Source organism: Haliaeetus albicilla, chromosome 1, assembly GCF_947461875.1.
Source record: "Haliaeetus albicilla chromosome 1, bHalAlb1.1, whole genome shotgun sequence".
NCBI classification, from domain to species: domain Eukaryota; kingdom Metazoa; phylum Chordata; class Aves; order Accipitriformes; family Accipitridae; genus Haliaeetus; species Haliaeetus albicilla.
In genome coordinates this window covers 38,011,389-38,038,142 of record NC_091483.1, presented here as the reverse complement: position 1 = coordinate 38,038,142, position 26,754 = coordinate 38,011,389, and the positions used below count along the sequence as shown (strand labels likewise).

At 44.9% G+C, this 26,754-nt stretch overlaps 1 protein-coding gene across 13 annotated transcripts in view; it reads right to left on the bottom strand.

Annotated features, from left to right (window-relative positions):
• The window catches only part of GRIA2 (glutamate ionotropic receptor AMPA type subunit 2), a 105,650-nt gene extending 79,801 nt beyond the window's left edge, over window positions 1-25,849 (bottom strand). For 2 of the 13 annotated variants that reach the window (XR_011325172.1, XM_069785984.1), the window contains exons 1-2: window positions 25,318-25,847; window positions 24,773-24,913 (exon numbers count right to left, since the gene is read on the bottom strand). Coding sequence is in view for 11 of the 13 variants with exons in the window: in XM_069785984.1 (XP_069642085.1) it covers window positions 24,773-24,913; window positions 25,318-25,405 (229 nt within the window). In the remaining 2 variants the exon portion in view is untranslated. Of the gene's footprint in view, window positions 1-24,772; window positions 24,914-25,317 lie in introns of all 13 variants that reach the window. The other 11 variants (XR_011325178.1, XM_069786018.1, XM_069785946.1 and 8 more) reach the window with 8 other exon arrangements.
• Between the last annotated feature and the right edge of the window lie 905 nt (window positions 25,850-26,754).

The window sequence follows — 26,754 nt, the reverse complement described above, 5'->3', positions numbered from 1 at the left end:
TCTTGTATATTATAGCAGTCTGATGCAAAAAGTGATTGATAAAAAGGCTATGGAGTTCAAATCCCTCAAAATTACTGACAGATGCAGACCAGTCTAAATGTAATATCCCAAATGCTCCTAACTGCCTCTCATCATCTTCAACACTCCCCTTGTCACTAGTGTATGATACCCTTGAGGAAATGGAAATAATCTGAAGTGAATACCAGGACTTCAGAAAAAGCACGTCTTATGTACACTGACCTACAATGGTGTGAGTTGTAACGGTGTGATTTATATGAGATGATTATACATATGATTTATATGTGATTGATAATAGTCTGCATTCAAAATCAGGCTCCTCACCTTTTTAACAACTGTTTCATGCTATGCTGCAAATTGACTGGCAGAAGCATTTCCCTTTTCATTGTTCTTCCCTAAGGGTTAATATTTAGACCATACATTTTATTCCAGAGCATATATGCTTTGTTCAACTTGAATATAAGGTGAACTAAGTCTTTCCATAAATAATTTTAAAGGAAAAAAATCACAAAAAAATCCCCAAAACACACACAAAAAAATCCCTAACCTCCCCCAAACACCCCCCCCCCCCGAATCGCTGAGGCTTGAAGGCAAGTGCATTTCAAAAATCAGATCATTTTTAAAGCCTAGTGGAACACTAGCCTACAGTTTGAAAAAAAGCACCTGACTTCAAAGAATTGCAAGGCCTTGAAACCTACCAAACGTTACTGTAAATGAAGGACTGGCTGATACTAGAAAGCCCTCAAACTGCAGCTTGGTATCAAAAAGCCACTCTTCAGTCCAATTTATGTTTCTTCTTCAGGGGAAATACCAAATCCCAGGCTAGAATTACACACCACTGTGACAGTTAAAACAGAACTCCAGAATAATGCAAACACTGCTGTTCACATTCAGGACTAAATTAGACCCAGTAAAACAATCAATTTCTTATATCAAACATTTCACTTTTGTTAATGCTACATGAGGTAAAACACAGCAAAGCAAAAAACAGAGGAGTGCTCTTAAAATAGCAATGTATTTTTCTCCCAGAAAAAGTATCATGTCTATAACTTATACATGGATTGAACTTGGCAGCATGAGCATCTGAAACAGGCTCTGGGGTTTGTAATGCCACTGTAATGCATTGCCAGAAGTTAATATTAATAAGAATTCCAGAAAAGCATAGGAAAAAATGCACCCAGTTTCCCTGAAGGATACATCACAGTACATTCAGAATCTTTTGTCAGTAAAGTGTATGGCATTTTCTTGATAGCACAGCAACTTCAACTTTTTTTCCCCCCTTCATTTTAGTGAATTTATTTAGAAACTAGCAAAACTGAGAATTAATGCAACATGAAACCACTGAATATTGCAACCAGGAAAAAAATTTTAGTATGTTACTAGGAAAGTAATGTTACATCTTTCTCTGGAGATTTCTTTCTAAAGCTAATGTAAAGACAAGTCAATTAAATTTGCTTTGTGTTTTGTATCTTCTTTTGCATAAGAGGAGTCATCTTTTTCATTACTGAAAACATGCATGTAGGAGCATATTGGTTCCTATTATCAACTATTCCAGAGCGAAGGCCAAGTCATACAAGGAGAATGGTAAAAGAGACACTTCTAATACCTCTCTGTATTCATAATTCCTGGAGTGGACGGCAGGATATCTGGAACACTGGTGTGAACTTGTCTGTCCTTAATTGTGTCAGCTGACAAGGCTTGTCCCTTCTGGTTCTGCAATGCAAAGAGTTCCGAAGTGATGCGCTCCTGACACATGGCCCCATTCACTCCTGCCTACGATGTACTTTGACAGATCATCTGTTCTAGAAGAGGGATATGCAAAATCACAGGAGCAGGAGATATAACAGGAAGGAGGACTTGAAGTCACCTACCATATGCCAGGCGAATCCCTTATGTCCCAAAACAGTGAATACAATAGTGATACAGCAAACAAGATGAGCCACTGCCACTGGCTCGGCAACTTGCATCCAAACAGCCAACCACTCTTCCCTTAAAAACAAGATGGCCAACTCCAGACTGCCTACTGCAAACAGGTCCTGGCCTGCACTTTCCCTAAACCACACATGGACATTGGCTGCGGCTAACTGGCATAGATCAAAACCTGTAGTGCTGGTACAGCTAGAGTACCTAAGGATGTAAGCCCACTAGATGACAGCACATTACAAGGCGTTACCAGCAGTCAGAGAAGACTACTTGCAAGTTGCAAAATAAGTAGGTAGAAAGTTTATTTAAAGGTGAAATTACTCATGCTAATCGGATAATCCTAAATGATCACACATGAAAACTTTATACCACATCCAGTCACTATGAATGTTGTATCACCATCACATATTCTTTTATAACACACATTCTTTTATATGCCATTGAAAAAATGACTTCACAAATATTTTCAGGTTTAATTGTTTGTCTTATTCTTACACTTTTAAAAATAATTTCTATTTTGGAGGACTCCAAACATACAAGGTTGTTACAATAAATCTCCTCAGTCTCTTCACACTATGCATGCACATCTATTAATTTTTTTAAACTGACACGTGTGTCTGCTTTTAAGACCCAACCACTCACAACCTCTGCCTGCTAGAAGGAGGTCTAAGGTCATGCTAGGGAGGGGAACAGCCGCCTTCTCCAATGTTACAATCTAGTTTATAGTCTTTCAGTTACAAGACAGCGGACAGTAGGTTAAGCTTCTGCTAAATGAGCCTATCTTCCAAGTTTCAGAACGTGAAATTAGAAATTAAAGAAAAAACAAACCACTACATCACGAGTTTCAATCGCCATTGAAAAAAAAAAAATCCTTATTGTGTGCATTTTTTAGACTATGCACAAAGGGTAAATAAATAACCATTCTGTGCTGTGTGTGTTGCCTGAATCTTAAAAAGTGGTAGATTATCATCACCACAAGATGGTACACATGCATATTTTCTGAAGAGAGACATTTTGGGTTGTTTCACTTGTTGTCAAAGAGTTTGTGAAAAGAATTTAAAATACTGAAAGAAATACCATCAAGGTGTTACATTTTTAGAGGAATCAATAACTGCTACCTGACATTTTATCAGAAAACTCAACCACAATGCTGATGATTTAATTGAAATTGTTCCTTTTAAAAACATAACTACAGCTTACAATGAATTAAAATTAGATGCGATTACAATTAACCATTTCTCAAAAAAGAAAACTTCCAGGACATTCACTATGAGGGGAGATGTATGGCTAAAGATCCAAAGATAATTAATCTGAGGAGGAATAATTTTAAACACAGAGAGAGGTGCATACACAGACCTTCATTCTAGCCTATTCTGTTCATCAAGATTTCTCTTAAATCATGTTTTCAAATAATCTCCAGAAGAATATTTGTGTTGAAGAACAAGCAATGGCTTGAAGGAATTTCCATCTTGAAAACTGCCAGAATTCCTATATATTTTTTTACTAATTATAGTTTATTTAGGCAAATCAGTTGGTATATTCCAAATCAATCATTAAGAGTTGGTAGTATTGCTACCTAAGCAAATGGCATGATGTTAATAAGGACTGTGTTCTGCTCAACTGTGACTACCTGTGGACAGCAGACCCAAGAGCCCTATGGAGGAACCTCTGGTCTGGGCGAGAGTTCTTGCTGCCATTTGGGGGGGTGACCGAGCAATGACTGTCCCTTCAAAAACACACTTCTGAGTGGGAAGGAAATCCAGACACACAAAACAGAAAGAATGGTAGCGTGCACTAGTACCCAGTTGATACCATCATGGTATTAGAATTACAGCCTCTGCCTGTCATCAGCCATAGTAATTCAGTAATAGAAAACTCACCATTTAGTTCAGCCATGTGTGAACTCTCTGTAATATTTATTCTAAATTTAAAACTTCAATTGTTTTCCATATATTTTGTTTTTTGTAATTATGTGGGTGAGCTAAAATGGGATGAACTATAGTCAAATGCATGGGGGAAGCCTAGCACAAATCCTGTAAATCACAGCCCTGCTGAGCTTCTGCAATCCTAGATAACTGTTGCTGGCATGCAAGTACCCTGGACCTTTCAGGATTCAGCCCTATAGTAGCTGTCAGAGTGAGTTACATCAGCTGAATAGAGATTTTGAAGGAAAATCTAGTAAACCTATTCCTGAGGGCTGCATAAGATTTTGTGATCACTGTTATTTCATTGGCTGTAAAAAGGTACAGACATGCCAGAACAAGGCTGTTCTGTTCGCTTTCCTCTTGATGCCCTCGTTTGCTATTCAACAGCATACCACTACAGTTACTCATGCTATCATTCTGACTTCCAGGTTTAAATTGTTCACTTTTCATGCTGTGTATGAATAATCCAGATCTTGACAAGACTGTTTTATTTGTTTGCATGTGTGTTTTTCCTTGAAATTTTGCTTCCTGTTTATACACAGGAAATGAAAAATCAGCATAGTATATAGCACATATTATGTGCCTCTAAAGGGTGATAGGAACGTATTTTTCTTATCCACTTTACCCTAAATGGAACTTCCATTCTTTGTGCTCAGTAATCCAGAAAAAAAGGGGGAGAGAAAAAAAAACTGAGTGCTTTATTGCTGTCTCCTGTTTTCCCCTTCATAGAAATGGACCATGATATGAATTAAGCATTCCCTGCACGAAGATTATACAGAAATAAACACACTAATCTTCTTTTATCTGATGACCAAAAGGAAAATATCATTCCTAAAAATAATTATTCTTCTCTTTTTCCAACCCGCTCCTTCAGCGAATACTTTGGATGAAACAGATTGTCTGGCAGATCATGAAAAGCACATAGAAAGTTGAGCACCCTTCACAGAAAACATCCTGTCAACAGCATCCTAATCTTTAAATCTAGTGCCTATTAGCTTAAGTGTCCATTAATGTAGCTGCCATTACAGCTAAAGAAGACGAAATCTCTATCCACATAGCCAAAACTGGACATACACAGAACTCTACAGATTAAACTCCCTACCTTGAATTTAATCCAGAAACAATGAAGCAACTAGACCCATGGGAAGAGCAAGTACCATGTTGCTCATGGCCAGTGCAACTTGAAATACAAACAGCATTAACTTTTACCACCTAAAATATACAGCATAGAATACAAACTAACTCCAGGATAATAATGAACTCATTCAAAAAACCACACTGCAATCCCTCCTAAGGAAGGCCAAAAGACCTATTTTCTGTTCAAAATATCAGGTTCAAAAATACAGGTCTACTAGTACAAATTAAGATGAAAACCTTCAGTCTAATGAGAAACCCTGAGGTTAGTACATCCCAGACAAAAGGAGACCTGACGGTAGAACTGCTTCTCTTTTCACATGTAAAAAACCATTCTTCTCGCCCTGGCCCCAACTGCATTCCATAAAGATTAGGCAAAAAGTCAGCTCCTCTTTTCTACCATCCTCTGAGCTCCCAGACTCTCTCACTACTTTCTACACCATTGGGCTATTCCAACAGAAAGGTGGAAGATCAGCACAGCTTCCAGAGCACCATACAACCAGAGTGTTTAAAACCATTATGGCTGAGAAAGTAGTTTCTGGCCATTAATCCCGCTTCCTTTGCCTCAGACTGCCGTCAGTCACCCAAGAAGGGAAAGGAACAGTTTTAGTTTGACAGTTTCAGTTAGAAGCTTCTAAACAGCAGCTTTCTGTCATTTAGGCTGACTTAATGTCTTTTCCATTAGGTGCTGTTAACAATTTCATTGTTAGGCATCTAATTCTCACCACTCAGTCTGGGTAACAGATGCCTCCAGCCTTGCTCTATTCCTGGACTCCTGCAAGTTCCCAGTTTGTACACATGACAGTGTTATGCACCATAGTTTCTAAATCACTTTGGGGACTGGCCTGTATTGGCCTACTTTACGGAAGAGAATTGGAGATATCACCACAGCTAGGAAGGACTCATAGCAAGTGTATAAAGCCACCAAGGGTTAGGGAACAAAGAATTGCCAGAAATATCAGAAGCAACCTAAACTGCAATGTGCACATCTGCCCCTGGCTTAAAAATCTGGAAGGATGTGTAGGACAGTTCTGAACTGCGTGAGATTTTTTTTCTCAAAACTCTCTTACAGTGTATCAACAGTGAGGTATACCTTCTCCTGGCTCATCAAGTTATACGGTCTCTCCTTTGGTCTGTCATACACATTTAGGAAGCTGCTTTGGAACAAGATGAGATCTCCTGACTTCTAATACAGAAAGCAATCAGAAAACCAAATGAACAAGCAAACAAAAAAAAACACTTTACACCTATCACTAACGTCACTATCACCCAACAGATCTGTATCCTAAACAAAATCAGTCACTGAGCAAGTGTCCTGGTTTCAGCTGGGATAGAGTTAACTGTCTTCCTAGTAGCTGGTGCAGTGCTATGTTTTGAGTTCAGTATGTGAAGAATGTTGATAACACTGATGTTTTCAGTTGTTGCTCAGTAGTGTTTAGACTACAGTCAAGGATTTTTCAGCTTCTCATGCCCAGCCAGGGCACCTGACCCAAACTGGCCAACAGTGTATTCCATACCATGTGACGTCCCATCTAGTTTAGGAACTGGGAAGTGGGGGGCAGGGATTCGCCGCTCGGGGACTGGCTGGGTGTCGGTTGGCAGGTGGTGAGCAATTGCCCTGCGCATCATTTGTACATTTCAGTCCTTTTATTACTACTGTTGTCATTTTATTAGTGTTATCATTATCATTATTAGTTTCTTCTTTTCTGTTCTATTAAACCGTTCTTATCTCAACCCACGAGTTTTACTTCTTTTCCCGATTTTCTCCCCCATCCCACTGGATGGGGGGGAGTGAGTGAGCGGCTGCGTGGTGCTTAGTTGCTGGCTGGGGTTAAACCACGACAGCAAGGAATTCTTAACAAACTTAAAGATGGAAAGCAGAAGACAATTCTAATGAGATGGACCAGGGTTCCTGAAACAGATACTTTTCGTATACTTAGCTGGTTGGCAGAGTTGAAAGGAGGAAAAGGAAGCCTACAGAAAAAACACAGCCTTTTTCTTAAAGAGAAGGGGAAAAAAAATCAGACCAAAAGCAAATATAGTTAAATCGCAGCACACAAAACTAAGCTCACAGTTAGTAAGCAATCTGTAGTGATACAACTAGGTTAACCATGTTCCTGAAAACACTGCTAGCTTCCTCAGGAAGTTTCAAGGGCATTTAGTAAATAAGACACTGAATTTTAAAGGCACAAATTTCTTGCTACAGAACCACCAAAGTGTCAAAATTAAATAATTAGCAAAATTACTTTCACAGTCTTTTTAATAACCCAGTAGTAGCAACACTTGTTTTGGAGAACTGTTTTAAGCACTATGAGGACAGAACAAGGAAAAAAAAAAAAAGAAAGAAACTTCAGAATTAAATCTACGTTGTTGAAATATATCACCTATATGAAGAGAGGAACATACCAAGTGAGCTTTTTTCCTAATACATCTGGTTTTTAAGGCAGCTGATATTTAGTTTGGAAAATGGCTTCCACGTGCTGCAACATATACATCTCAAGCAGTCATTTAACAACAAAATACTGCAAAAATTGAACACTGCAAGTTCCTGGAGTGCAAGATAAAGCCAGGAACACAGGCACAGGAAATCACGATTCTGAGTACCAGAAAATGAAAAGTAATGTTAGGAGTCACAACACTCACTGAACCACTGTATTCATGGGTCCAAAAGGAAGCCAGAAACAGTTCCATACAGAAAGGAAAACAAAAATCCTAAGGTGAAGTAAATCATTTTTTTGCATCTCCAGAAGGACAAAGCTAAATGTAGTAATACTGGAGGCTCTTCAACACGTTAGAATAGGCATATAGTATCCTTGAAAGTATGTATTTATTTGGAATGACTAAGTTATGACTTAATATGATCCATGCTTTCCACTACAAACACCAACTAATTGCAACAGTACTTAATAGCCTACAAAAATGTCAGAGTTCCTAAAAGTTGCTTGGGTGTTTACAGACATGCTCTTTTCTCATGAAACTCAGGAAATTATTCAGGTACTAAGTACATGTACCAAGTGCTATTTTAGACACTGGAGTATCTGAGGCATCCCCACAGGCTGCCAGATGCGCTACAGGACTTACAGGACACTCTTAATTTTCTGGAGCTGCACCTTGAGGTCACACAGGATAGCATGAGTATCACAAACTGGGTATTCAGCTATATTAATTGCTAGTGAATTTGAAGTGTCCCCATAAATGGAGACATTGAAGAATATATTCTCCTTTTATCATATCAAAATAGAGGTAAAGAGATAAGCTTAAAGAAACATTAAGTGCTCCACTTGCTAAAAATTCAGTATTTGCAGCTCACAGATGCTTGCTTACTTCTACAGAGAAAGTACACTAGTAAGTTCTATAAAGTCAAGCCAAAACACAATTTCCTACAAGTGAAAAAGGAGTTAAGAAAAAATGAAAATTTCAAATTTATGCAAAGATTTTACCAATAACATCCATGATCAAATGAAAACAAAGGAGGGGAGCAAGCATTATGTTTTTCCTCTTCACCTACACAAGCACAGACCAAACCTTTCCTTTTTTAGCTAAGCCAACAGTTCCATTTACATATTTATACTGAATTGAAATGGTCTAATAATTTTTCTACGGTTTCCATGCTGAATCCTGACAAAGCACTTAAGAGATGTGTGCAATACTTAAAAACAATGGGGTCATATAAGCATGTACCATAAAGTTTTTGGAATCAATATTCTGTAGGTCCAATAGATGCTCAAACATCTCAGTATTTTTTAGGAATTGTTTAATCCCTGCCTCTTATCATACACAAAAAATTAAACCAGTCTTCCACTCTCATACAGAAAAAGAAATAATATGAATTTTGAATCTGGTTGTTTTCATACTACCATCAGTGGAAGCTTGACCATTTATCTGACTGAGCAAAAATAGCCTGGCCTTATTACTCTGGAGTCCCAGACTATGGGATCAGGTTGCTGAATACATGAACTAATCCGATTAATCAGTAAAAGGACTGAATGACTTTTCAGTCATGACTTTTCAGAATTTCAGCATGATCCACTCTCACCAAATGAAAGCACCTTAAAATGGGGCAGATGTAAGGCTGTGAGTGAAATTAAAACCACACTTACACTGCAATTTATAATGTGTAGTGACTCATATTCTCATCTATTTCCTGATCCCTCAAATCCATCTAGTCTTTAAAGATAACAAAATTATATGATTATGTTTCCAGGTGTTCATTTAAAATGGCTTCAAAAGTTTAAAGCTGTGTATAAATCTGGCCAATTAATATTTGTTCTTGAGCAATTATTTAAATTAATATAACTGAATTTTCCTAACATTGTCTTTTTTTCTTCTATGTTTTACCATAATAACAACAAAGGGCAATAAATTGTCTTCCTGCTCCCAAAACCTAAGTTATTTCTCCCCCTTCCTGCATCAAGACACAAGTACAATTACTGAGATTTTTTTCACAAAAAGTTAATCAAGGCAGGAAAAATGAAGAAGAGTGGAGAGAGAGTGGACAGAGAGGAAGATTGATGTCAAAATAAAAATGGCCCAGCGCTAAGGGCATTCAACTGGGCAGTGAAAGACAAAGGGTTTGTCGTGGTTTCAGCCCAGCCGGTAACAAAGGACCACGCGGCCGCTCGCTCACTCCTCCCGCCCCCCTCCGGTGGGATAGGGGGGAGACGGAGGAGAGAAAAGATGCTCCGCCACTTCCCCCACCGAAAGTCCAGACCACCCCCCGGCCCGCTCCCCATATATATACTGAGCATGATGTCCCATGGTATGGAATAGCTCCTTGGCTAGTTCAGGTCAGCTGCCCTGGCTATGCCCCCCACCTCCCAGGTTCCTGTAAAAATTAACTCTATCCCAGCTGAACCCAGGACATTATCCACCCCTTATTCTATACCCTCTACATCATGCCCAGATCTTACATTTTCCAATCAACCACTACCACTTTCCTTGTCTTATATATATATAAGTATATGGACTCGCCCCCCCCCCCCCCCCCGCACACACACACACACGCAAATGGTATTCCTTTAGCCTATGGGCTATCCCTTTACTGTGTCCATCAATTTTTAGTCCATGACTTTGGGGCTTCATCTGTTGTAACAGTTCTTCAGGATAAGAGAGATGGTGTGAGATGTTGGGTTGTTGTATGCTGCCTCTGGAACTTGTGGCTAGTCCATTTGGTGCAACTCACGCCCTTGGTCTGCAGGTCGAAGATGTTGATCTTGAGGAAATTGCTGGGTGCCAGTTCAAGTTCTATCGCTGTTGTACTTGGCTCAGTTTCAAAGTCCATCCTGCAGTCATTTGGGTAATTCTTACAGTAATACCCTTGATATGGCATATAGACACTATAGATACAATGACATGCATTGGCAGGGTATTTAGCAGTTAAATATCATAGAGCCCAATTCACTGGCTATTCTCTCCCAAGATCAAATCTCCCTGATGTACACATCGAACTTCCCCATCCTTCTGCATCACCCACCAGGTGTAGCCAGGTCCCTGAGCAAAAACAACCCCTTGAATGGGTTTGCCTCTGCTTGAGGGAGGACTAACCCAGACTGTCTTTCCTAACATACTCCCCATGCGCACTACAGGGACTTTATCCCCTTCTACAGTATGTGGAAGTCTTGGTTGGGCGGGGCCAGCCCGACTGGCGGATCCTCTAGTATTAACTAACCAGGTGGCTTTTGTTAAATGTGTATCCCAATGTTTGAAAGTTCCACCCCCCATCGCTCTCAATGTAGTTTTCAGCAGTCCATTGTATCGTTCGATTTTTCCGGAGGCCGGTGCGTGATAAGGGATGTGATATACCCACTCAATGCCGTGTTCTTTGGCCCAGGTGTCTACGAGGTTGTTTCGGAAGTGAGTCCCGTTGTCCGACTCAATTCTCTCTGGGGTGCCGTGTTGCCATAAAATTTTCTCTTCAAGGCCCAGGATAGTGTTCTGGGCAGTGGCATGGGACACAGGGTATGTTTCCAGCCATCCAGTGGTTGCTTCCACCATTGTAAGCACATGGCACTTGCCTTGGCGTGTTCGTGGGAGTGTGATGTAGTCAATCTGCCAGGCCTCCCACTGTTTATATTTCAGCCATCGCCCTCCATGCGACAGGGGTTTTTGCCGCTTGGCTTGCTTAATTGCAGCACATTTCACATTCGTGGATGACCTGTGCGATAGTGTCCATGGTCAAGTCCACCCCTCGATCTTGAGCCCATCTATATGTTGCATCTCTCCCCTGATGGCCTGAGGTATCGTGGGCCCACTGAGCCATAAATAGCTCACCCCTACGTTGCCAGTCCAGGTCCACCTGAGACACTTCAATCTTGGCGGCCTGATCTGCCTGCTGGTTGTTTTGATGTTCTTCAGTGGCCCGACTCTTGGGTACGTGAGCATCTACGTGACGTACTTTTACCACTAGCTTCTCTATCTGAACAGCGATATCTTGCCACAGTGCGGCAGCCCAAATGGGTTTACCTCTGCGTTGCCAGTTGCCCTTCTTCCATTGCTGTAGCCCCCCCCCAGGGCATTTGCCACCATCCATGAGTCAGTATAGAGACAGAGCACTGGCCACTTTTCTCTTTCAGCAATATCTAATGCTAGCTGGATGGCTTTCACCTCTGCAAACTGACTCGATTCACCTTCTCTTTCAGCAGTTTCTGCGACTAGTCGTGTAGGACTCCATACAGCAGCCTTCCACCTCCGATGTTTTCCCACGATGCGACAGGACCCATCAGTGAACAGGGCATATTGCCTCTCATTTTCTGGCAGTTTATTATACAGCGGGGCCTCTTCAGCCCGTGTCACCTCCTCCTCTGGTGACATTCCAAAATCTTTGCCTTCTGGCCAGTCCGTGATCACTTCTAAAATTCCTGGGCGACTGGGGTTTCCTATGCGAGCCCGTTGTGTGATCAGTGCAATCCACTTACTCCACGTGGCATCAGTCGCGTGATGTGTAGAGGAAACTTTCCCTTTGAACATCCAGCCCAGCACTGGCAGTCGGGATGCTAAGAGGAGCTGTGTTTCAGTACCAACCACTTCTGAAGCAGCTCGAACTCCTTCATATGCTGCCAATATCTCTTTTTCAGTTGGAGTATAGCGAGCTTCGGATCCTCGATATCCCCGACTCCAAAACCCCAGGGGTCGGTCTCGGGTCTCCCCAGGTGCTTTCTGCCAAAGGCTCCAGGTAGGGCCATTCTCCCCAGCTGCAGTGTAGAGCACATTTTTAACATCTTGTCCTGTCCGGACTGGTCCAAGAGCTACTGCATGAACAACCTCCCGCTTAATTTGTTCAAAGGCTTGTCGTTGCTCAGGACCCCATTTAAAATCGTTCTTCTTCCGGGTAACTTGGTAGAGAGGACTTACAATTTGACTGTAGTTTGGAATATGCATTCTCCAAAAGCCCACAACACCTAAGAAAGCCTGTGTTTCCTTTTTATTAGTCGGTGAGGACATAGCTGCTATTTTGTTGATCACGTCCGCAGGGATCTGACGACGCCCGTCTTGCCATTTTACTCCTAAGAACTGGATCTCCTGCGCAGGTCCCTTGACCTTACTTTCTTTTATGGCAAAACCAGCCTTCAAAAGGATTTGGACTATTTTCTTCCCTTTCTCAAAAACTTCTTCTGCCGTGTTGCCCCATATGATGATGTCATCAATATATTGCAGGTGTTCTGGAGCTTCACCTTTTTCTAGTGCAGTCTGGATCAGTCCATGGCAAATAGTGGGGCTGTGTTTCCACCCCTGGGGCAGTCGATTCCAGGTGTACTGGACGCCCCTCCAAGTGAAAGCAAACTGTGGCCTGCACTCCGCTGCCAAAGGAATGGAGAAAAATGCATTAGCAATGTCAATTGTGGCATACCACTTAGCTGCCTTTGATTCCAGTTCATATTGAAGCTCTAACATATCTGGCAGAGCAGCGCTCAGCGGTGGCGTGACTTCATTCAGCCCACGATAATCTACTGTTAGTCTCCATTCCCCATTAGATTTCCACACGGGCCATATGGGACTATTACAGGGTGAGTGAGTCTTGCTGATCACTCCTTGACTCTCCAATTGGCAAATCAGCTTATGGATGGGGATCAGGGAGTCTCGGTTGGTGCGATATTGCCGCCGGTGCACCGTCGTGGTAGCAATTGGCACCTGTTGTTCTTCAACCTTCAGCAACCCCACAACCGAAGGGTCTTGGGAGAGACCAGGCAGGGTAGACAGCTGTTCAATCTCCTCCGTCTCCAATGCAGCTATACCAAAGGCCCAACGGTACCCTTTTGGGTCCTTGAAATACCCCCTCCTGAGATAATCTATACCAAGGATGCACGGGGCCTCTGGGCCAGTTGCAATGGGGTGTTTATGCCACTCATTCCCGGTTAGACTCATTTCGGCTTCCAATACGGTTAGCTCTTGGGATCCCCCTGTCACACCAGAGATACAGATGGGTTCTGCCCCTTTATAACCGGCATTAGGGTACATTGTGCACCAGTGTCTACTAGAGCCTTATATTCCTGTGGGTCTGACGTGCCAGGCCATCGAATCCACACTGTCCAGTAGACTCGGTTGTCTCTCTCCTCCACCTGGCTGGAGGCAGGGCCCCTCTAATCCTGGTTAGAATATCCGTTACTCACTTTTTGCACACGTGAATCAGAAGTCCCTTCAAGAGGATCAGAAATGAGATCGGCCCATCTACTGCGCCCGGAGGACTGCTCACGGGAAACTGGAGCAGCAGTTTTCCAAGAAGAATTCTCTTTTCTGGTTGCTTTTTCTCGCAACTCCCGTACCTGTGCATCCAAGACTGAGGTAGGTTTTCCATCCCGCTTCCTCATGTCCTCTCCATGGTCACGCAGGTAAAACCACAGGTTAGCCCGTCGTGTGTACTTTCTCTCTTCTCTCTCTTGGGCAGAGGAACGCTTACTCCCAATAACTGCGATGCGGGCCTGTACAGGTGAGGAGGAGGACATACCCACTTTGAATTGCTGGAACTCTCGGGACAATTCCTCTACAGCTGAGACACAGGCCCGTAGGGAGGAAGAGAGACTTCCTTCGTATTGCCGGAGTTGGACAGCCAATTCATCCACCGTTTGTCCACAGCCTTCTTTCCAGGACATTACTGCCAATAAGCTGGCATAGGTCGGTGGTGTACTTCGTAGAAACTTCCGCCACATCGGTTGTGTGCATTGGATTTCATCTGGATCTGTGGGTGACTGCGCATTTTCTGGATCGTTATAAATCACCTCCAGCACGGCTAATTCCCTCAGGTACTGGATACCTCTCTCCATGGTGGTCCACTTGCCTTGGTGACATGTAACTTCATCCTTGAAGGGGTATCTTTCCTTTACACCTAACAGAAGTCACCTCCAGAGGCTGAGGACTTGTGTTTTTCTCCCAATCGCCTTGTCGATGCCCCCTTCCCTAGACAGAGATCCCAACTGCTTGGCTTCCTTACCCTCTAATTCCACACTACTAGCCCCATTATCCCAGCATCGGAGCAGCCAGGTAACAATGGGCTCACCTGGGTGGCGGCTAAAATCTTTTCGCATGTCACGCAACTCACTCAGGGATAGAGATCAGGTAATTATTTCAGGTTCTGCCCCTTCCTCCTGTTCTCGCGATGACCCTGGTTCATCTTCATCTCTCACTAAGCGAACTGATTTCTTTGTGTGTTTCTTTTTCTGTACAGGGGCGACTGATACTGGCACAGGTTGGTTTTCTGGTTTAGCTGCAGTATCTGTCACCGGGATAGGGGTAGCCACAGTGCCTGTCGTCGGGGTTGGGGTAGCCACGGTGCATGTTGTCCTGTTTTCCATCTTTTCCCCCTTTTCCCCCTGAGGATGCTGCCTAATATCAAGCAGTGTTTGGTAGATACTGGCCAGGGCCCAGCACAGTGCAGCAAGTTGTATGTCTCTGGAATAGCCACGGCATTTTTCTTTCAAATATTCTACGACTTCATGAGGGTTCTGTAGTTGTTCGGGAGTGAACTTCCAAGCCACTGGAGGTGAGAAGTTCTCTAGATACCTGCCCATATCTTCCCACATGCCGTGCCACCCATGAATATCCAGCTTTGGGGCAGATCTCTGGGTGGTACTCTTAAAGAGCCTTTTTGTAGCCCTAAACAAGACCTGAAACATATTCAGGAGGCATAGCACTAACAGCACACTGGCTTGCGCATCTCAAGGATATTCAAAATTCTCGAAAGCTGTTGTAATTAGTCAGAAGGAGAAAAGGGAGGCAAATGGACGGGGGGAAGTATCCCCCCTTAACTTCCCCATGGATTGGGTGTAATTACCAATAAAATCCGACAGAAGGTACCCAAAGTATGGAAATGATATCACTGCCTCATACAGATACCAGCTTAACCTCATGACCAGTGATGTAACCATTTCACAAGTCGACATTGCCCAGTACAGCAAAATGATAATCCCAATCACTCTCCCAGAGATGAGATACACAACTACAGGCAATACATAGAGCATATAGGAACTTACAAAACGCCACCATGTAAACAAGTTAATCAACATTGTGACTAACATCTATTTATCTAGTATAAGAAATGCGTATGACAAATCTGTTTCAACACGCTCTGGCCAGATCTGTCGTTATCTCAACCCTTTGTTGCCCCACGTTGGGCGCCAAAAAGGACCTTCGTGGTTTCAGCCCAGCCGGTAACAAAGGACCACGCAGCCGCTCGCTCACTCCTCCCGCCCCCCTCTGGTGGGATAGGGGGGAGACAGAGGAGAGAAAAGAAAAAAAACCCTGGAACCTCGAGGGTTGAGATAAAGGCAGTTTACTGGGACAACACAAAGAAATTACAACAACAACAACGGTACTAATGAAAGAGTATACAAAAAGAGTGATGCACAGTGCAACTGCTCACCACCCGGGACCCGACACTCCGCCACTTCCCCCACCGAAAGTCCAGACCACCCCCCGGCCCGCTCCCCATATATATACTGAGCATGATGTCCCATGGTATGGAATAGCTCCTTGGCTAGTTCAGGTCAGCTGCCCCGGCTATGCCCCCCACCTCCCAGGTTCCTGTAAAAATTAACTCTATCCCAGCTGAACCCAGGACAGGGTTAAATTCAGGTCCTCTGTCTGACATGGACAAGATATTAAATAACTGGGTTAAATTCTGAATGGTTCTCCTAAACACTCACTGTAATTCCAGTGCAGATCAATCCTGGTTCTGCTCTAAGTAACACTGCTTTAGCTTATGTAAGTATGAGCTTGGTATGCGCTAGCCATGCAAACTATATTTACCCTGTTTTTTAAATATTACACCTGGAATAAACTCCCTGATACCAGTATGTCTGCACAAGGTGCAATCACGCAGGAAAGTTTTGCTGCTTGCAGGATCCCACGTTTGTACAAAGAACCCCCTTTGAGCCTGTACTATTAAAGTGTTAGGGAATTTGCTACATTCATATGAGGGAAAAACAAAGAAAAAAATCCCAAAACCCAGCATTTTGGCTTGGAAGACATTTTGTCAAAAATAACTCGTAACTAGTATCAGGGAGGAACATTTTGAGCATGCTAACCCTCAACATCCTCAGTTTCAAAGATCTATGAGATTATTGAACAAATTACTCTGACTTGCTTAGAACTGTACAGTCTATTTCATTAGCATACATTTGCAGACGTGCTGAGATAGTTCACACATATAGAAAGGAATGCAACAGATTCAAATATTTTAGATCTACATTACATGGAATGGCAAAGCACATTCACCTTTTCATTTTATGGATATAAACCAGTGTCCTACAACTACCAAATACATTCATAAAAGGCAGAAAACCACAGAAAATAAAACAAATCCTTTCTCCAGGCTGCAAAGAAGTTGCAAAACTGTTCTGTTGAGCTCTCTAGCCCTGTTGCTGACATGACCTCTGAAAGCAGTCTTCGTACAGATGATCAGAAAATCTCCACATTACCTAACAGATTGCTGTTTAAATATCTATCATACCAAGTGCTTAGAAAGAATCTGTTGTTTGTAATTTTCAAAGTGTGAGAAAGAAAATCAGTTCACACCATTTGCAATAAGCAGAGGCATCTTTTCCACCCCAAGTCATGTTTTTAAACTTTCAAACACATTTATACCGAGAATAAATTACAATGGTATGACAACCTTAACCACAGCAGCCTGAAAGAATGTAGCAACAAATCAATGCAAAATTAACTACCCAAAATTGAGATTAAACTGAATAGGTGGGATAGCATAGCAAGCACGTGTTCATAGATCTATTTTGAACATTTCATATAATTAGCCACTGTCCCTTACTGAGCTTCGAAACTCTTCTTTGACACCAGTTGTATGAGTATGCATTTATGAGTCAGGGCCAATATGAACATTTTACAGAATTTTGTCCTACTCATGTTCTTTGGAAGAATCATTTGGAAAAAATACGTCCCTTTTAAGACACAAATGGCAAAGTACTTTTTCTTTTTAACAGTGAAATGCAAGCACATTTACCTTCTGTAGTTAAGTAATGAAGATCCCATTTCCATGTGCAATAAAGCCCAGTAAGTCATTCATGGACTAGCTCAAGTGATTGGTAATTCAGTTACAGGCCCAGCACCCCAAGCATACAAAGCAATCACATGCTGATTTAAGTCAATGAATACAGACCTGAATATCCTTCCTCTGTTATCAAATAAAATAGTAGATTAGAGTTGAAATAAGACATTTCTTGTGCTTCATTCCATCACTTTTAGCTGAACTGCATGTAACATTTCAACCCTCAAAAAAATCCAAAATCCTATTAATTTCTCTGAGTCAAGTTTGGGAGCAGGTGGTGGGAGATAGGAATAGCTAGAACTGAACCACACCTTGCTGCACAATCGTAATGAATACCTTTTTCTTGTAAATTTTTTTTTACACTCTCATAAAGCAACTAGCCATAGGTAAATGCACTAAGTATCTGTACATTAAATCAGATTCAGGACAGAAATGTTAACTGTCTATATTAATTTCCCAAGTGGAAACTTTAGGGGGGAAAAGGTAATCTCCCCATAAACTGCCTGATTTGAGAACCTTTCTTAAAACAATGAAAGAAAAAAAGGAAAAAAAAATCACACATCTGTTATGGAATAATTGTTAAACAATGGGGCATAGCAGCGTTGCATTAGAAAGTCAGAAATGTTGTATGGTGAGCCTAGATACAGGTAGATAAAGAAAAGTAAATAGTATTTCAAAAGACATCTACACCACTCTGTAACTGCATACAAATAAATACAACAGCAGTATTTTAAGCACAGTTACTGATTTTAGAAGGTCCAATACAAATTTGTTCAACATGCTGTTATTTAAAACCTGCTTTTACTCCTTACTGTTGATGTGTTTTGCAATATACATTCACTACGTTTGTCTGATGCTTTTATTCACTCCTTATTGTTTATCTATAAAGAATTCATTATTGGAAAGACTTACTCAATTAAATCAAAGCCCTTTTTCAGTTTCAACAAGGTTACATCTAATATGTACTTGTAGTCAGTGCAGATTTTTTTTTATGAACTTACTAAAGGGAAACATTAAATTTTCAAGACAAAATAATAATGATGCTCCACAAACCTACATATTTTGTACAAAAACATGCAGACTTTTGCCCTATACCTCTTCAGAAATCTATATGGCAAAAGGAATTAATCCCTTGTCCACAGTCTTCTAAAAGCAGATGCCACTGTATTCATGTTCTGATAAATGCAACGATAAGTTACAAAATACTGGAAAAATCTTGTTGATTTCAGAAATGAAAGTTCCAGTTAACTGTCATATGACAAACCCATTCACATAAACATATATAGAGAGTTTGATATATACAACTAAATGTTTTATCTATTCAGGTACCTTTTCAGTGTTATTTTCAGTCTGACCTGACATTCCTCGGCTTCAGTTGCAGTGATGTTGGTTCCAGAATATCGGCATGAACCTTCAATATAAAAAATTAGTAATTCATGCACCCAATTCACAGGGTGAGAACACTGACATAAAGTGATAAATTGGCTTACTAGTAAGAGCTCTGAGATAATTCTCTTCAGAAAACGGATTGCAGGGTTTAATCAATGTCCTGCTTTTTATTTGTGACATTCAAAATATACTATTGTTCACTATATAAGTACATATGTATGTACATTAATATATACGTGTGTATATGCACATACATATATACACATGGTTATGTTTACTATGGGTTATTTCCTCTTTTTATTTTCCTAAAAATTATTCTGACCAGCACATATCAGAGACTTATTAATTTAAAATTGTTTTTTCCTTGAGCAAATTTTTTCTTACAATTTAATCACGTTTTCACAGAATTATGCTGAATATCTTAATTTTCTACATAATGTTAATAGAACAGTCTTTACCGGGTTATTGTATTTTCAAACTAATAACATGTTCCCAGTTATTATATACTTTCCTAGTAATTATCAAAGAATTATCTGTTAAACACACCTTAATTCTCAAAAATATTTTAATCATGAGAAGCTTGATCAAAGAACTAATGAAATAAGCAGTAACAGTATCACTTAACGCAGTGGCCCTTGGTTTAGGGTGTGTAACACACGCTGGATAGTATGGTAAGTCTTATGCACAGAAGGAGTTAAGTACATCCCCAGCTATGTGCAGTCAATAGTTCTATCAAAGCCGGTATAAATTAAAGCTTTCATTAGCATAAATAGAAAAAAGTTACTACATTTTCATATATTAAATATAAGTAAAAGCATATATAAACATGAATATATTGAAGAGATTGACTGATAATATTGGTCAATTTAAGAGCTTGATTGGTATATTTAAGGCTTGATTGATATGCTACTCACTGCTATTAAATGTAACTCACTTTAAGGTTTATAAGAGTAAAATATATGTTCATACTATACTCAAAACTGCATGGTAAATTTTTATTTCAGATATATGGACAAAATTAATGCAATAATCACCTAATAAAAATCTGAAAAGTCAAGCAGCCAAGCAAAAACTGTCATATTTGTATCTGCCCACATTCTGGATCACAGCTGTGTGAAAATGCTCTGCGAGCCAGGAGCAAAGATGCACAGCAGGGACAGAACTGTCACACAATAAATACCCCAAGTTTCTTTATGACTGACTCTCAGGAGTAGAAGAATTAGTTTCAATTAGAAGAAGTAGTTTCAAGTTTGCTACAGAGCTTGATTTTGAGGGGAGAAATCTTTTGAGAGCAGCAAAAGCACAAGAGTACCTACTGTAGGCTACATCCTGGTTTTATTGTATCATTTTACTACAGCAACCCATCCGATCTTGTCCATTTTAATTACAAGGGGGTACACAACCTGCTTCACATCTGCTCAGAGCCTGATAATTGTTTTATAGCAAAAAAGAAATGAGAAGGACCGGGAATACGAATGAACTGAAACATAGGCATTTAATAAATTCCTCCTCTCCTTTAAAATCAGTTATAAGAATTTATTGTGAAATATATTTAGGCTTGGTCCACAGTAATTTTAATTCAAACAAATGCATCTAAACTTCTCCCATCTTTACCACTACAGGATATTTTTTTTTTTGCTTATTCGTTAATCATTTTGCCAGCAGTGTGCTGAATGCTATTTCTTTAAGAATGCCATCTAGAGTGTTATATTCCAAAATGGCTGGGAACACCTTTGCCATGACTCCCAAGTTGCAACATGCTAGATATTCATAGGTTTTCAAAGCTGCTGGTTGAAGATATAATGAAAGGATCTAAGGTTTATGCATGAATCAGCATCCCCTTGTCATAATGTCATGGTGCAGTGATCCCTGCAGAGCTGTAAGACTTGATTTAAAACAGAAAAGCTCAACACTGGCTCTTGAGCCAGCAGGATTAAACATCCGGGATTGTGCATATATTACCTCTGTGCTGAAACTGCTATATGAAAAACTTGTTACAGCTATGAAGGTTTTATAGTACTTCATAGGAAACGTCTCTTTAGGTGACTCCAATATCCCTTCAGTGCAAAAATATGTGAGTACACATATTTGTATTGTGTACAAATTTGGGTTGGTGGATTTAAGGGGAAAGGATTTAATCTTCACTAGTTTCCTCTTTTCTTGACAGGATTAACAATTTTTAAAAAAAATGATATCACTTACGGTCAGCACTTCTCCAATTAGAATAGACTCAATTACACTGTGCTGAAGGACAATAAAGTCCAGTGGTTTGGATACCTTCCAATTCCACCCTATGAATTACCTGCAGTGCTGTACCTTTGCTCCAGCTGTTAACAGCCAAAGAGGTTCTGCTAGTGAACCGCTTTGCTAACATTTGCCTTTACTACCTAGACTGTAATCCTCCAAGTCACCAAGAATTCTCAAAGAGGGCTAAGCCTTGCCCATTTCTCTTGAAGGATATAACAGTAGTCATGGCAGTGAACACCTCCTTTAACTGTGCCATCAGTCTGAAGAAAGACTGCGCCATCTCTCAATCAAAACCATTAAGCCTCCTAGTGACATCGACTTGAGAGGTGCCACACTGCAATTAGATTCCAACAGCTACTCCCCGTGACCTGTCAACACAGCGTTCACAGGCCTTCCAATAGTCCAACAACCTAAAGGGACTATTATGGATGTATTACGTGAGTTAAGGCTACCTACTCACAGAGTGTCCACTCCTCCTCTGCTACATGCATCTTCTGGTCACCTTTAACTGACTGAGTAGTCCTACTGTTTCAAACATCCCCCGGGGCACATGACCATCGTCTCCTCTTTTCTGGAAGTGTAGGAACCTGATTTAGAAGTAGTACCAGCAGTACAACTTGTTAATCTAAAAACTGTTTGCTCCATCAACGAACTCTGAGCAAGTGCTGACAATAAGTTTGAAGATTCCTTTAAATACTTTTACAGCGGGTTTTTTGTCTGTCTGTTTTTACCCGGGATGGAATTGTACGCCCCGGCCTCCTGTTGGTTACCAGGCGGCGGGAGGGAGGCAGGCACACCCCCTGCGGGCGGGCGGGGGAGCCCCGGGCTGCTGCCGGCTGCCACCTGCCGGGAGGCGGTGGGAGGGGGCCGGGACCGGGGCCGGGGGCCGGGACCGGGACCGGGGCCGGGGGCCGCCCCACCCGGGGCACACACCGCACCTCCCACACCGCCGTCCGGAGTTTCTGCAACCGGAGATCGAGCTGGCTTAGGGTTTTTAAATCAAATGCTGAAGTATTTCAGTCGTCGATTTTAGAAAATTTGTTATTCTTCGGGTAGAAAAGGGTCATTAGTTCTGTCACGGTATGAGCCTGCCACTACATTTATGTAAGGGAAAATCGCCTCGCTGGAGTGAAATAGCTGGGTAAACACCGAAGCAGTTTCCGTTTCATATTATCCTACATTTCTGTGACTTTCTTTTACGCCTGCATTGTTTTAACTGTTGATAGTGATGGTTTTGGACATAGGTTTTTTGTACACTCTTCTGAAAAAAATCAAACACAACCAACTCGCAGCTTTTTCAATACACTCGTTCTTATTTGAAATAGAGGACAAAAAAAATGGATCATCCTTAACCATTTGTGCATGCAGTGCTCTGCAACCAACTGCTAAATTCTGCTTCCTATATGGCAAATATTTGTCTTCAGAACTCCTTGTTCTCCAATCAAACCTTTCTTGGAAGGTAATCAAGGAGACACTACACATATTTTTAGCATATGCTTCACCAGTCAATTAAATCGAACTGACAAGATAACTTCACTAAACTGTCAGTGGTGATCGAGGTAACGAAAAAGCAAGTTCATGTTCATGTCTTAATTTGGTGCTCTTCAAACTGCTTGGAAACGGAAGCCTTGGACAAGGTTCAGACAAAGGGAAACCTGAAACATGGACAGCATCCCCCTTGTGCTGGAGGTCTCGAAGTCCATCGCTGCAGTCTACAGCCTACACACATCACCTGAGTATCGTAACAGTTCAGCCAATGAAGACAGCTAAGCTCATGAACAAGACTGATGCATGCATGCAAACACAGATAAAAAACTTGGATGGGATTGGAGAAAAATATGAATCCTTTACTTCTGCAAAGACCAGGTGGCTGTATTTGTTATCTAGTACTAGTAGGAAAAAAAAAAAAGAAATCGGGCGTTTTACACAAATTATTTTCAAGATTTCACTGACTTCACAGAATTAAGACCTGTCACATTTTTGCAGAATGCCATCCAGACTGCTACACAACCCCTTACTTCACCAACCGTCCCAGTAACAAATACTGCAAATACTAACCACATGCAGTTCTGGTTGCTGGAAACCCTCACGACCTAAGCAAGCAAGAACTCCCACAGTTTGTGAAGATAAGCAAAGTAGCCTTACTGTGGCCCATTACATGCTCTAACCTTTTCTGACTTTAGCTGTGTGTGCTACACCCTCCTATCCTCATACATGCATGCCACCGAAAGCTCCTTGGGCTGAGCTCTTGCACCACCTACCCCAGCATCTGTGCCGAGACGCCCCTCTTCAGCACCACCACACCTACCGTAACATAGCTCACTTAGGGGAGGGGAAAAAAAAAAAAAAAAAAGGGTCACCAAGGGAGGGAAACTGCTCTGGCTGATAGCTAACCTCCAGATTCAACGTCCCTGACGGCTTGTCCCCAGGACAGACTGGGAAGCGGCTGGGGGGGAGCACGGCGCTGGGCGGCCGATGAGCCACAGCTGGGCGGGAGCAGGCAGCACGGAACCAGAGCGGGCTCTCCCCCCCCCCCGCCTTGCTGGCCGCGCCGCTGCGGGACCCCCGGTTTCGCTTGAAACGGGCAGATCAGGCAGGAGAGCGGGGGAAGGCGGGCACCCCTCTTCGCTCTGGGAACACCTGCCTCACTCTCACAGCCCTCAACGCCGGCGCGGGCAGCGCCCGCAGCCCCTTGTCGCGGCTGCCCCTTTATCGCACGCCCGGCCGGCCCTCCCCCGCCAGCCACGCCGCTCCGCGGGGTCAACCTGCGCCCCGCCGGGCCAAACGCCGGGCGGCTGCCGGGGGGTGGGGGGGGGAGAGGGGCAGGCACCGAGCGGCAGACGGAAGCAAGCATCCCCGCGGGACCCCCGCCGAAGGGCTCCCCTCTTCGCGCTCGGCCGCCCGCGCTGCACCACCCCGCCTCCCCGAGCAACGCATGTGCTCCGCGCCCCGCGGCACGCGTGCGGCCGGGCCCGGCCTCGCCGGAGGCGGAGCCAGCCAGGGCTGGGCAGAGCCGCGCCGGCCGCCCGCGCAGCCCGCCGACGGGGGACGGCTCGCCGCGGAAGCCGCGGGGGCGGCGGGCTCCCGGCGAGGCTGAGGGGAAGGCGAGATGGAGCCTGGAGCGCCGCGCGGCGTAAAATGGCTGATCGCCCCCGCAGCCGCCCGCGTCCGCGCCCCCTCAACTGCTGTCGGGAGGGGGCCCCGGCCCGGCCCGGCCCGGCCCTGCCCACGCCTGTTAACGGGAAGGCTCCGCAGCCGCGGCAGAGCCCGCGCCCAGCTCTCGGGCGGCGGGGGAGCGCTGCGGGCGGTCCCGCGGCCGCGCAGCCTTATGCAACGCGTGGGGAGAGCCGCCGGGCGGGGGCGGCAGGCACCATTTTAAACCTCCGCGAGGGCTGGGGAGGCGCACGGAGACCCCGCGCGCCCCGTTTGCCCGGGGCCGGAGCCGGGCCCGAGCCCTCCGGCACCTGCTCGGCCGCGGCGGCGGCGCAGCGACCCCCTCACCCCAGCACCCCCACTACTACCACCACCACACACACAGAGAGGAGCCCCCCCCCCCCGCTACGCGGCGCCCCGCCCCCGCCGCCACAGCAGGCTGGCGGGCAGCGCGCGCAGTGCGCAGCGGGTGGCGGCGTCCGTTACTCACAGGCGTTGGTGACCGCGAAGCTGTTGGCCACCTCCAGGTTGTCGATGTGGGGAGTCAGCCTGAACTCCGAGGTGGAAAACTGAACCATCCCTACCCGAAACGCGCTGTACTCCTGATCGGCGCCCCTCGGGAACAGCCCCCCTGCAGGGAAACAGGCACAGGCGTCAGACGGGCAGAGCACCGCGGGGGCCGCGTCCCTTCCCGCCGCCGGGGCTGGGCTGGGCTGGGCGGGGGTGCCCGGCAGGCTCCGCCGGCTCGGGCAGCGCTGCTGGAGCGATCCCGGCGGCGGGTCCGTCCCGCGCCCGGCCGCCGCCGCGGAGCCCGGGGGCGCGACGGGACGGGCGGTGCGGCTCGGGGGACGGCGAGGGGACGGGGGAGGCGTCGGCCGCGGCTGCCGGAGGGGACCTCACGGGCGCCTGGCGGGTACCGCGGTGGGGCTGGGCGCGCGGCGACATGACAGGCATGCCCGAGTGACACCGGCGGGGATGAGGGAGCGGGAGATCCGTCGGGAGGAGAGCGAGGTCCCCCGGCATGCGGGCACCTACCGATCTGTATGCTGTTAGAATTGACCCCCCAGATCAGTCCCCACAACACGGGAGCCAGGAAGACAGAAATATGCATAATCTTTTGCATTTCCAGGAAAAGTAGAGCATCCACAAAGCCACGGAAACAGCCCTTTCTTCTTCCCCGTCCTCCTCCTCTTCCTCCTCCGCGGAGCGCGCTCGTCAGCAAATTAGATCCTCTGCGCGCCGGGCGAGCGGCCGGCGGGAGCACGCCAACCGCGGGAGGAAAGGAACGAGAATATCCCCGCGGCGGGCGCGGGAGAAGCCGGTGCCCACGCTGCCGCCGCCGAGAGCTGCCGCCGCCGTCGCTCCGGCCCTCGTCCCGGCTCCGGAAATAAGCGGGGGGGGGGGGGGGGAGGTGGGGGGTGTTGGAGGTTGGTGGAGAGGGGGGTGGGGGTGGCCGCGTGCCGTTGGCGGCGGCGCCGCTGTGCTCCCGCTGCCTGAGCGCGCCCGGCGCTGCCCTCACACGCGCTCGCCCGCGCTCTCCTCGCACTCAACGGGCGGGCGGCGCAGCCGGCGAGGCGGCGGCGCGCCTGCGCGAGCCAGGGAGGCCGGCGGGAGCGCGCCCTTCCCGCCCCTTTCGCCGCCGCGCCCCGCCCCTGCGCGCGCGGCCGCGGCGAGGGCCACCGCCAACCTTCAGCACCGCGGACAGCGGCGCTGCGGCGGCCGCGGGGGGCGGCGGGGGCCCGGGCCGGGGCCGGCGGCAGCACCCACACCCCCCACACCCCCCGCCCCGGGCCCCATCTCCGTGTCCCGTCCCGACTCCCGCGCCTCGGGGGAGGTGTGTTATTTCCCTCTTCCCGCGCCTGCTCCCCCCCCCCCGGAAGATCGTGTCTAAAGTTGGGTACCTCAGCCCAAGGGGGTCCCCTCCCCCGGAGGGACGCGCTGGCCGGCGCGCACTGCCGCCTGCGTGCAGAGCCCCTCGTGTCCGCACTGCTTTCCGTGGGTAGCAGTCGGGGACGGGAGGCAATCACGCGCCGATTTCTCTCTTTGGCAGCGGGAGATGTTTGCTCAGATGGAAAACTGAAACGCAAAAAAAACCCCAACAACACCCAAAACTAAAACCCTTAATGTTTTTTAGAGGGTTTGTTTATTTATTTATTTCACTAGTCTTCACCAGGCTGCCATTTGGATGTAGCCACCTCCCAGGTATATCTGAAAAGCGTATTTTTAACTGCCGTGCCCAAAACAGACGAGTTGGTATGCAGGAAGGTTTAAAGCTGTTCAGATGCTTCGTTTTCAGGTAGAATGGGGACTTTTTTTTTTTTTTCCCCCAAGATGAGTTCCATCCACATTAGCTAGACATATTATTTACTGCAAGCTAAATTTAACATTTTTCAGTTTGGCACAAAGTCTGTTGCTATGGTCCACACACACGGACACACGCACATATCTTAGAGAAGAACAGGCAGTGTCGCA